A 13157-nucleotide genomic window follows, 5' to 3' on the forward strand; every position below is an offset into this window, starting at 1 on the left:
GCATTCGCCTCAGTTGTACACTATTTTCAGTGCTAATTAGCAAAAGGTATTATGCTCTAACACCAGACTAGCATGGTGTACACAACAGTGGTGAACCGTCAGGGCCTTCAAGGTATTCAGAGAATAACCTGGAACACAGATAAAACAAACAAAAAAAATCGATTTAATTATATAAATAAAATGAATAAATGAGATCGAATGCCCTGGCCGTTACACTGAATGAGAGCGTACGTTTGGACTGACAGTTTGATCAACCAATCATATATTGATTTGTAGCCAATGGGCGTATTCTTTCAGAGTTTCCCTCGGTTCCAGGGTATTCTAGAAGGCCCGCTAGTTAACGGTTCACCACTGACATACATAAATATGGTGTTAACATTGTCTTCTTGAGCATTATTATCATGTTTATTAACATTAAGAGTCAGCGACCAGTTAGTGCACAAGTATAAAACGCTATACATGTATTTACAAGCAATATTATATTAATTAGTAGCTCTGGAAACGCGTCACTAAATACTTGGTATGAATGTTTGGTCCAAACACAGGGAAATTAGTGTCAATAATAATTAGCACATCTCTGATTAACGTTTTCTCCGTCATATGTTAAAACAAAAAGGAAAGAAAGTACATTAGGTGTTTGGAGGAGTTTCAATAAATATCCAATTATACAACACTCACAGCCCAGCTACTTATTATTCAGTAAGAAGTGACTGTCTGAACAACCAGGTGGAATTACCAAGGAAACAGCATGAAGTCGATGATTTATAACAAGAGACGATGGAGTGAGAGAAGTAAATGGGATAAAAACACGCACACACAAGAGAGAAAACACACACAAGAGAGAGAGAGAGTGAGAAAAAGCACATTTCATATTTTTTTTAAATAACATAATATCTGATTTAAATACATTTCACTCTGCTGCTGCTGTTGGAGCATGCTGGGAAACAATATGTCTCTCTTAATCCCATCTGCTCTGTCCTGTCACTTTCTTCACACCCAAAACTCATTTACTTGAATTTTGAAGTCTGTTTAAATGCCTCCTGTTGCAGGTTATCAGTTCAAATTATTCTGATTAGAAAACACAGTTTGTATATTTCATATCATAATGCAATTACTCTGTACCAGCAGTGAGGGGAATTAATATGAAACCATACAAGCACCTGAGGTCGTTATGAAATGTATTTTTTTGACAGTGATGGGGTTTTCTTTATACCCGTTTATCCTCTTGTTATACGCACACTTCAATTTAAAGTTCCCATATGCTTACTTTTGTGATGATGCATGCAAGGTCGGAGCTCTGTAAATACAAATCTGTCTACAGTTTCTGAAGAACAGAAATATTGTTTTCTGGCATCACTTTAAAATTCTACGTGGAAAATCTGCATTTTGGTATGAGGGTGCTGAAAGTAAGAGGGCGCAGCGCCCCTGTTTGAGACAAAACCTTGCATGTATAAACTGGGGATGTCAGTTGTACAAGAACTTTAAAAGTGGATACCAATACCATTGACACTCATTGATTATTATTTTTTAAAAACCCAATTCAATACGATGATAAGAAACAAAAAAACACAAAATTCTATGAAGTTTCATTATTTTCCTGCAGTAAAAAAAAAAAATACAAAATGTATCTTTAAAAACTAACCACAGCTTTTACCCTTAAATTGCAACTAAAAGTACATTTTGTATTCCTCCCCAATAGCTTTACAAACAAATCCCCTAACCACAAAAACTTATGTTGGTACTTTTGAATGTAAATTATTTGTCCCTTTTCTTTCTTTGTTTGTTTGTTCACCATGCAAAGCGGCCTTGGGTCCCTTGAAAGGCACTATACAAATTTCATCTATTATTATTATTATTATTATTATTAAAGGTTGGTACATTCAAACATTGTGGAAAGGGTCAGAGACACTCACGGAGACAGATGTTGGTGGTGAAGGATCCCAGGAAGTGATCACAGTCTTCTCTCTGGCTCCAGCTGACCGAGCAGGAGCACCATGGAGCCACGCTGGAAGTTGAGTTGTCGATATAGTTGGGAGTTATTGTGCTTCCTGCAGAGAAAACGCACCGCACATCAATCAATATTAAATATTCATCCTCCCTTTGAGTTGTTACACCGTGTGCATTATCATCTGTAGTAATGGACGCTGCGTTTCCTTTACGCTGACCTGATACACAGTGATGATAACATTCTAGTATCGTTTGCTTAGACTGGCTGTGCATTGACTTGTATGATGTTATAGAGAGAGACTGATAAATGTTTAGGTCATGGAAGTCTCCGGCATTAATAATGTTTTTCTCTCGCTGTTTTCCTTCAACATAGTGGAATTTGGATTCCAAGTGCTTCAATAAATACAAGACAGGAATAAGAATGCAAAGTGTGTGTCTGTGCTGAGGGGCAACATTTGAGGTTCTTGAAATGCATTAGGTTATCTCCTCTCTCCAGTTTCTGCGGAAAATAAGTCGCTGCTCCTATTTTCTTTTACGGTTTGTTTTAAAACACACTGTGTAAAGAAAGAGCCTCTGTTAGTCAGTCTAATATGAATGCTTTTGTATCTTAAACTGTGTTGAACGTTTGTCTTCTGGTTTTTAATTAGAAATATTATTTAGTTCTCCCACTCACTCCTGACCTGTTCAGTATTTATTAATTATCTATTTCTTTTCTGCCTCTTGCACAATTTTAAGCTTGCTTCTCTAACCCAGCATATGCCATATGCTGCACGTCTCTCCACCTGTTAATTTAAATTAATCTTCTCTTTTCTGTATGTGTTTTTCTCACCTCTCAGGTGTGCACCTACCTATGAGCCCTGTGTAGGCGAGAAGACAGGCTCCGTAGTTCCCTTGCTTGCAGCCATTGGCAGATATTTCGGAGGGTTCGCAATCGTACTGGAACTGTGCCAGGCGAGACCTAGAGAAGAAACGAAACACTGGTTAGCAAGATCATCTCTCTGTATGATTTTATGTTAAAACTTTGCTGGTTTAGTCCATTTTTGTACTACAACTTTCATTTAATTACGTTCGCCCCTCTGACATAAGGAAATATTGTTGGACGTGCTGTAGACTGAAAGCATTGGACTGTAATGTGTAAAGTGATAGAAAGAGTAATATATTTCATCCCCCAGACCGGGGATCATTAGCAAAGCCCTCTGAGTGTAATGGGGCTGTGAAAAATAATGGCCATGACCAGAGATAGCAATGAGCGATAACTCAGATCCATCTGGCTCTTTATCTGTGCTAAATATTTAATGTGTTATTCCAACCGGCTCTCTGGGGTGTTCTAACCAATGGAGGTAGAAAGCTTTAGGGTAAAACAGCAGGCCATTGTGTTGATTAAATGGCTGTTTATTTGGTTTCAAAGAGACATAATACTGAACAGCACTAGCCCAAATATGTGGTGTGAGTATATTTCAAATCTATATCCAAGGAGTACTTGAAGAAACCTGGAATGATTAAACATTGTATTTGATGATTTGGGATACATTGAGAAAATAGTTAGTTCATTAAAGCAAAACGAAACTGGGGAATTTTATCATATTACGGCAATATCTTATCGTATCCATATGAGACCAGGTGAGAAATAACTTTAATATCTGTTATAGACCTGAGATTATAGACCTGAGAGAAAGACATAAAAATGAATGGGAGTCAATTATCCATTTATCTCCAAACCTGCACACGTAGTCAGTGTTGCAGATCTTTATCTGTGTAATGCAGTTGGGTTTTTCTGCGCTTTCATAAGAGCAACTGGGAACAATAGTCTGCCTCCGCCGCTCCGCGCATGCTGTGTCCGTACAGGGGCAGAAGAGCAGTTCGTGTGTGTAGTCGGCGGGGACTCGGTCGAAGAACCGGCGCAGAGCCTTATTGCATTTAGGCCGGTTGCACAATCCCGACTTGGCAGTGGGTTTGATACAAGCCGACACATACTCTGTGCGAAGCTTCTGGCACACGTCGTCCACATTGCAAGCCTTGGCTGCGTCCAGGCAGCGATTCACAGTTGTCATGCCAACGTCTGAGTCTATGGATAGAAGTAAGGTCAAAGAAAAGTGTAGATATCAGTGGAAATATAAATCCTACTGAGCAAAAATGTTTTATTGGTATATAAACAGCGTGTGAGACCTGTAGTTTGCACTGATGTATTCATTCAACATGCTGAGATGTAATCTTTCAAAAGTTGAGATGGGTCGTTTGGAATTTAAGATCCGCAGCAAGGTGGAAGTGTCTGTGAATAAGCAATGTGGCTCATTTCCCGAGGACCAGAATAACAAAACGAGTTTTAGGAGAGGAGTCTGGTATGTCATTCTTACGTTATGAAAACAGAACAATTTCTTGAATTGCATTGAGAATAATGACTCAAATATAATCCAGCTAGACAGTTGTTACTGATGTTATTACCGTGCACTAGTGACCATTTCTTTCTTTTCTTTTATGTATGTATTTTTTTTGCTATTGGTTGCATCACCCTCGCTGTTCTGGGTAGGGATTGGGTGCAAATTCGTTTGTACTGTTATGTAATAAAATGAAAGATCTGAATAAAAATATATAAAAATAAATATATAATCCAGCTAGCTTCTTTGCTAGTACAAGAACAAGGTTTATGCCTCTCCATCATCCTGATTAAAATAATCATAAAAGCAGGCATAGTGCACCAAAATACTAGGCCTACTGTATATGCCATATTTTAAAAGTATAGTTTGCATTATAGTCAGCTACTTTGCTAATTTCTCTCTGCTGTCCTCTTATCTGTAAATGTCCTGGTTCGGCCCGTTTGCTTTATGTCATTCCCCTGCTTTGTTTCCCCAATTTAGGTTTTGTTTTCTCCAATATTGCTATCAAATGAAGACATAAAAAGCAAACAAATGTCTTTAAATACTAAACTGATCTAAATAAGATTCAGGAACATGCCTAAAACTGTTGATATCTGAGTATCTTCCCACCTGAGATCAAGTGTAACTCGAGTAATGCTAGCGTTTTGTGATCTGCGAGAAACATCCAAACAGCTTCCTGTCCTTTATTGCATCAGTAAATATAGCAAGCCTGACTTTGTGACGGGTCATGTTTGGTGTGAGAGTGAACCCTGCTCCTCATGACAACTTCTGAATGGATCCTTTTGTATACATCCTGCCTGGGAAATGAGCAACGAGCCGACCTCATTGAGCTATTTGAGCTTCAGGGATTAGTCATCAGTTCTTCAGGTATTCTTGTCGGATTTGTAGTTTGATAAATATACAGTATAAACCCCTTTTCTGGCAGTAAACATGATGAAAAACATGAACTTTCTTGGGGTGGATGGTAGCTTTAGGCAGAATAATTCTCTGGACATTGTTTGTATTCAACTATGGCTAGAGGTAAAACAAGGAGTGTCACTGTAGATAAGTTAACATCCAACAGGACCAGATTGGCCTACAATTACCACAAAAAGAATACACGCATTAACACACCTTTTACTCTCATTTAACTTCGGCCAATGTTTTCCGACTTCTACCTTCTACTTAAATGTGTAGCCTTTAGTAAACATTTCAGGCGATGAACGTGTTAATGAGGCATAGCTAGTTTATTCTGTTGTTTTTTAATAGTTTGTTCTAATGTTTTGTATTCACAGAATTAACCTGCCTTTCAGAGTTTGGGCTTGTTTTATTACATTTTAAGAGTGGCATTGCTAAATTAGATTTTTATATAATTGAATTCCTAAGTATAATATTGACTTCATATGGACAGCATTGGCAGCCATTCGTTGTTATTTCACGTCAATCTGGCAAATTAATCCAAAGACAACAACACCCTTCTGGATGCGGCAGTTGTCTGAGGATGAATAGCATTTCTTGTGTAACTGTGTCTTAAGAACAGAAGGGACCTCTAATTGCCCCAGGCATGCTTCCAGAGGTAAATTCAGTCGAGTCATGTATTTGTGCAAGAACACTGCATCTTCAAAGGTTAAAATTGTATCAAATAAGGTGAAACTTCATGAAGGTCAGTGAACTTGCCAGCTGTAATAGAGGCCAAGCGGACATAGTCGTAATCTCTGTGCACGGTCTCATAGGGATAACTCTCCACCAGGTTGAGCCCTGAAAGCAAAATAGAAACAGGTAAAACATTTACATGAATCTTGTCAATTAATTAGGTTGTATACTATAATTATCACATGTTATCATGTTGCCACTAAGACTCCAATCGCCTAAATGATCATTTGTACACAGTCTAATATTTAGTCATCGGTACAGTTTGTAATGACCTGTGGTTCTTCAGCTACCAAATGAGAACTAAACAAAGGTCTGATTTTTACACTTTTAAAGGACCACTGCTATCCTCTAGACACTGACCATGTATGAAGGACTGATGAAGGCTCCAGTAGATGCTCAGGCAGTTCTTCTCCTTCTTCATGCCTCGTTTGCACTGGCAGCCATTTAAGGGGCTGGACAGCAGCGCCGACACTGCGTTGGCACACTGGCTCCTGGCCCCGGGGCCCAGCTTCATGCTGCCATTCCCCGCCACGCACTGACGCAGAGTCCGCAGACGTGGACTGCAAGTCTCATCACTCGAGCACGAGTCTCCAGCCACCAAGCAGTCTCTGCCAGCAAGAATGACCTCTAACAGAGCTGTGAGAGAGAAAATCAGATCACAACAAAGAGCAGAGGTATTGGGGGGGAAATCTCAATTTTATGTGAGGTATGTGAGCATTAAGTTAAATCAGTGACTCTAAATCTGAAAATGTGAGAATGCTCAGGTTGGATTATCTTCAGTGACATTTTAATAAATGTTTTTGATGCATCTCATTGCTTTTGTGACTCGGACATTAATGATCTCTAGAGAATGAATCCTCATGACTTTGGTGATCCCCGTTTTTCATCAGGTCAAAGTTGAAATGTCTCCAATTCTTTGCTTTATGAACAATGGCCTGCCAAACGAACACTATTTCTATCAGCATCAACTCTGCTTTGTGTTAAGAGCATGCTAAACCAAGATAGCGATGAATTTTAAATTGCTGCATTTACATTTAACCATTCAAACACCATTCAAACACACTACTACATTGCAATGTGCTGTCTTGACCATTGGTAAGCAATTAAGGGTTTAATTTTATCAATGAAACTTAGTGTTGACAAGAAGAACTGGTAATCAAACCACGAACCCATTTGATTAATAGACTAAGACCGGACGATATGTTTTCCAACCAACCAGTGTCAGCTAACAATTGGTAATGGCCTATATTTGTGAACATGTGTGTCTTCTCTCTTCGCATCCAAAAACAGATCATAGTATACAGAAGACAGCTCTGCCTCTGGCACATTATTTCCTCACAGATTTGGCATTAACACACATTAACATTTCTATCAAGATTTTAGATTTCTTTATTAAAGCATTAAAACTAGGAAAACATGTGCTTTATATCTCGGTCTCTTTTCACATTACCTCTATTGAGATGATTATAACTTTGCTTGAGTGCATTACCATGAATAACATGATTTGTAGCTATCCATTCTCTCATTATTTGGCCTGAAGGCTGAATCACTTGCTATATTCCCTCTAACGTCACTGAGAGTTTTTTTTACGAAAACTAGTATTAATGCACACTGAAAATGTTTGTATTATGCAGTTACTGTGTGTGACGAAGGTAACTTCGTCACTGGACTAACGGCTTCGGGCCTTGTATATTGCACATGTCTTTTATTTTGAAAAGTGTTCCCCCTCCCGTTCTTTCTGTTACTCCTGATTATGTTCACCTGGTGCCCTGTGTTGTCTCCCCCCCCCCACCCCCACCTGTGTCTAATTGCTCCCCCCTCACCTGTGTCTAATTGCTGATTTAGGCTCTGTGTTTCCTGTTTGGTGAAGGCTGGTAGTGTGGGTGAGAGCCTTGTGGCTGGTGACTGTGTTCACCTGGGCAGCAATATTGAGGCTGTGTATCCTGTACCACAGCGATGAATAAATGCCCACACCGGGTTATATTTGAATTATCTGCCTCTGCCTCCTTGCTTGGTCGGGCCGCTCAACGGTCAGCTTCACATTTGGTGTCAGAAGTGGGATTGACCAAGTGAGGAGGTGAAAACGATGGAGACGAAGTCATACATGCAGTATGAGACAGCCAGATTCAAGCGGGAGGAGTGCCGTTTGGGAAACATGGAGCAGCCGTTTTCAGGGATACAGGAACAGGTTTCCCTGATAAAAGAGAACAGACTAAAGGCAGAGCCGGCTGCAGAGCAACAAATGCCTCAGGCCACTCCATTGAAGAAGGTTAAGAAAAGTAAAATGGAGCCGGATGCAGTGGACGAGGAGGGTCTTGTGAGTCCAGCTGAAACGACAGCAGAGGTAAAGAAGAAGGGGGGAAAAGGGGAAGAAGGTGGACGGTCAGGAGGAGGTGCAGTCTGAGGACTAACCAGCAGGGGGCGATGCAGAGACAGAAAAGGAGCTGGAGACAACAGACGCAGACGCCTCTCTGCTCGCGTCAGGCCAAAAGAAGAAACGTCTCGGGAAGAAACTGAGTCTGAAGAAGAGACAGAGGATCCAGAAGAAAGAGATGCAGAAACACCGGACGGAGTGGAGACACATGGAGGAGAGCAAAATGGCCAAGATCCATAAGTGTCGCAGGAATGAGCGACTGTTCTCTTTCGGGAGAGGAAGGAGGAAATGTGACGAAGGTAACTTCGTCACTGGACTAACGGCTTCGGGCCGAAGTATATTGCACATGTCTTTTATTTTGAAAAGTGTTCCCCCTCCCGTTCTTTCTGTTACTCCTGATTATGTTCACCTGGTGCCCTGTGTTGTCTCCTCCCCCCCCCCCCCCACCTGTGTCTAATTGCTGATTTAGGCTCTGTGTTTCCTGTTTGGTGAAGGCTGGTGGGTGTGTTCACCTGGGCAGCAATATTGAGGCTGTGTATCCTGTACGGAACCACAGCGATGAATAAATGCCCACACCGGGTTATATTTGAATTCTCTGCCTCTGCCTCCTTGCTTGGTCGGGCCGCTCAACGGTCAGCTTCACACGGTGTGAAAAATCTGAAGTGACAGACTTTTTGTTGTGACTCGACAGATATGTTAGGTTTAGTTATGTTTTTACTATAGTTTTGATCTTGTCACTTCCTGTTTTTATTTTTTAAAGTAATCTTTCCTGTCATTCCAGATCCCACATTTCCTGCCTTTGTGTGTTTCCCGCCCGTGAGATTGCTTGGCCCTGCCCTGATTGTTTTCACCTGTGCCCATCCCCCTCACCTATATATAGCCCTGGTGTTTCTTTGTTCCTTTGTCAGTTCGTTATGTTTCATGTCGTGAGCACCTAGGCCTTTTGACTCCTGATACCTACCTTGAGATTTAGACCTTTTGCCAAGTGAGTTTTTGTGTTGCTGTACAAGTTAGTTTTGGCTGTTTAACTACTTTCTATTTTTTGAAAGTACAATTTAGTTTTTGTTATTAAAGAACATTCTATTTTTGGACAACTGTCTCCGAGTCCTGCTTTTGGGTCCTGTCTCTCGCTTCATAACACTTTTACAATTCATGCTCTCATTCACTGACTCACCTTGCCCTAGCGTTTGCCCCTGAAATTAGTCAAGTCTATTCAGATAGATAACTTGAATAACAGGTGTGTGTCATGCAGGAAATACAGACATAGTTACTGAGTGAAAGAATCAACGGTATTTATGCGTTGCTGTGGTGAAGAGCCCATGTATTACCATGTTTATTGTTTATTGAACTATCTCAGTTTGACAACATAACAGCTTGTGAGATTGGAGCTGTTGGTTTTCTTTCGCATGGCTGACCTCGGATGGCAGAAGACAAAAAGTAAAGCTGATATAAAGTCATGCCTAAACTTGCACCTGCACTACTTACTTGTAGGTGAAGTGTAGTTGTTATTGAAAAAATGGAAGTGCATTCTATGCGAATTATATTGTGTTATGGCTCTTTGTTCTTATAAACTGTATCGTGCTAAGAGCTGACACTTGGAGGCATATTCATATGTAATGAATTAGAAGTAATTAAATGCTCTGCCTTCTGTGTATCTAGTTGGGTCTTAATGTGATTGCTGCCTCTATTACGTTCAAAGATATTGTTTGTTTGTGTGCATAAGGCTCTTTAAACTAAAATCAGTGCATCAAGAGTTACAGCTGTGGTTGGGCTTGCGCAATAAAAAGTTTGGTTGAGAAAAGATTGTTTTTTGTTAAATGTTGAAAAGCACTCCTCTACGGATTTTAGCCACTGATGACTTTTTCTGTTATAAACTTGACCATGAAGTGATCTGATCATGGTACTCTAGAGCAGGGGTTCCCAACCTTTTTTCCCAAGAGAATGACTCCTGTTGGAAATGTTGCCGATGTGTTTATGTGAATTCAAAAGTCGTAAATAATCTACAAAATGGAGGAGATCGATCTGATCGGAGCAACTGTGACAAATAATCCAACTGAAACCGGCATGGACATGTTTTAAAAATGCGTTTATCCAGAAAAGCCTGGTTTGGACACTTTACGGGCAGAAGAAACATTTATATTAAAGAAAGAATTATACATTTCTGTCTTTTATGCCTTTATTAGCTACTAACTTGAATTGTTATTCAAATTAATTAATTATTTTGTATATGTTATTGTAATGTAGAGACAAGGCTTTTAGTGACAATCATGTATTGCGTTACAATTATATGTAAAAAAAAAAAAAGTCTAAATATGATATTTGGCCTCAAATCATCTGAGGCCTGGCGCCCCCCCTGCAATATTTGGCGCCCCCCAGGTTGGGAACCACTGCTGTAGAGGATTCATTGTAGACCAATATTCCTTATGTGTTTTTTTTTCCTAGTTTATTTCCAAAGTAGATTAAACAAGCACATTTGCCAGGAGAATCATAATACTCAAACTTTTAAATTCATACCCCCTTTGTTTTCTCTCGTAATGTCTTTTATCCCATCTGCTTATATAAAAAATATTCAATTTCATGCTGCTTTCATCTGCTCTCACAGGTATTTTACAGAATTTTGTTGGCGAAATTGTCTCAGCTACTGTTTTGATCTGAAATAAACAAACACACACCCCCCCCCCCCCACACACACACACACACAGCACGAAAGTAATGAACCGACATACAAAAAAATATCTAAAATGTTCAATCATCTGCGTGTGTCTCTTTAAAGCTGGATCTTTAGTCAAACCCCATTGGGGAATTCGGTCTCACTCCCATGAGGATTTTTTGAAGTCCTCATCGCCTATTCAGCACATGTAACCTATGTGCATCCAATTCAAACGTGTGCATGATGATGGGGGGAAAAAGATAGCCAAACTCCGACCACGGCCAGATGGTCAGTTGCAAATTCAAGGCAGAGTTCCCAGGCCCTTCCTGCTATGTGTGGCAGTTTGTGCTGCCTGGGCAGAAGCTGGAATAGACACCATACATCATGAATGCAAATGAGGCGCTTGATTTGACATTTCCAATAAGCCTGTCTCAATGTACCAGTGGGTTTAGCCAATTAACCATGTCAGTAATCAATGTGGTCTGAGGCTCAGTTAAGTCCTCACTTTCCCTGCCACATAAATCACAAGCAGATTAGCTGATCAGTTACCCTCAATTTAACTTAATTGTCCACTTCAGGAGAGATACAATGGAAAATGAAACTTAATGAAGTCATCTGGATTGTTACCTTACTCCTATATATTCCTACAAAGCAGTGAGGCCGGGAAACAAAATGCTTTTGTGTTGGTGCATTTAAAGACTTATCACCTTTGTTTCAGTAATCCTAAGATTTGTGAATTGTAAGTGATCCTCCAGCATTGATGGCGTTTGTTTCTACTCGTCTAGATTACTATAATGCACTTTATGCCGGCCTAAACCAGACCACGCTGGCATGCCTGCAGCTGGTACAAAACGCTGCGGCTCGGCTGCTTACAGGAACACGCAAGCATGAGCACATCACACCTATTCTGGCTTCCTGTCCATTTTAGAGTTCATTTTAAGATTTTATTGTTTGTTTTTAAATCGCTTAATGGGCTGGCCCCTCTGTATGTCTCTGACCTCCTACAGGTGTACACCCCCTCAACGGCTTTGAGGTCGGCTGATCAGCTGCTGCTAGTAGTCCATAAAACCAAGAAAAAGACCAGGGGAGACCGAGCCTTCTCAGCGGTAGCCCCCAGGCTCTGGAACGACCTGCCCCCCAATGTCAAATTGTCGCCCACCCTCCAAACTTTTAAGTCCTGCCTGAAGACCCACCTCTTTTCCCTCGCTTTTGAGCTCTGTTTTATCGATGTTTATCCTTTTATTGTATGTCCATAGCCTTTGTGTCTTTTATCTATTCTTATGTATGCCTTTTATCTATTATTGTAATATTATATATTATTATAATGTTATGTTTGCTGTGAAGCACTTCGGTAAACCCTCTGTTTTTAATATGTGCTATATAAATAAAGTGGATTGGATTGATGGCTACGTAACAAAGGATGTTCAGGAAGAAAACACAAGCCATTTTGTGTGTGTTCAAATCATTTTGAGCTTAAATTGACAACCAGTGGACGTGTTAAACAATTTCTGTCCGAACCAACATTTTATGATTTTATTATGTTATGGGCAAAACATTTTTGTTACAGTGACCTTGACCTTAATCAGATTTGTTTTATTTTACATTTCTTGATACACTAGTTTTCCTTCAGTTCATATTTCCTTTTGAACATTTGTTTTTCTAATGTTTTAAGCAATATAAGCTTTAAAAACACATTCGTTTTTTCAAAAACTACACTTCTCTACTCTAAAATATTACCTTGAGCCAACATTAATTTACTGAAAGCAGAAGGACATTGAGGCTTGTAACTGTGCCTTTGTATTTTAATTCACTCATTACAACTCATTCCCTCTTAAGCCCTGAGCCTGTTTTTCAGGTTTCAGGTTAGAAAATGCCACTAACACAACAAATGATATATCTTCACTTCTAAAAGGGGTAAATTAATAATTATTTTTCTCAAAGCTAGGTTACATCTGTGAGTTGGATGTAGAAGTGTCAGAATCAATATAGATGTTTTTATTTTTAAAGTAAATTCAGATGGAACATAGTAAAAACATGTAAATTCTAATGTCCGCCTAAAAATAAACCTTTACTTATAGTGAAAACCACCCTTGCATGATGGGTTAGTAGACTAAAAGCTTTAGGAATCCAAACTATAACATATAATAAGTATACCCTGTATCAAGATTAATGCAAAACA

General features: G+C 39.7%; 1 protein-coding gene across 1 annotated transcript in view; it reads right to left on the bottom strand.

Annotated features, from left to right (window-relative positions):
• The window catches only part of gfra4b (GDNF family receptor alpha 4b), a 42828-nt gene that overhangs the window by 3223 nt on the left and 26448 nt on the right, over nucleotides 1-13157 (bottom strand). Inside the window, exons 2-6 of the mRNA XM_034208143.1 lie at nucleotides 6315-6590; nucleotides 5979-6059; nucleotides 3667-4012; nucleotides 2796-2905; nucleotides 1914-2048 (exon numbers count right to left, since the gene is read on the bottom strand). Of these exons, the coding sequence (XP_034064034.1) occupies nucleotides 1914-2048; nucleotides 2796-2905; nucleotides 3667-4012; nucleotides 5979-6059; nucleotides 6315-6590 (948 nt within the window). The remainder of the gene's footprint in view (nucleotides 1-1913; nucleotides 2049-2795; nucleotides 2906-3666; nucleotides 4013-5978; nucleotides 6060-6314; nucleotides 6591-13157) is intronic.

Source organism: Gymnodraco acuticeps, unplaced genomic scaffold (assembly GCF_902827175.1).
Source record: "Gymnodraco acuticeps unplaced genomic scaffold, fGymAcu1.1, whole genome shotgun sequence".
NCBI lineage: Eukaryota > Metazoa > Chordata > Actinopteri > Perciformes > Bathydraconidae > Gymnodraco > Gymnodraco acuticeps.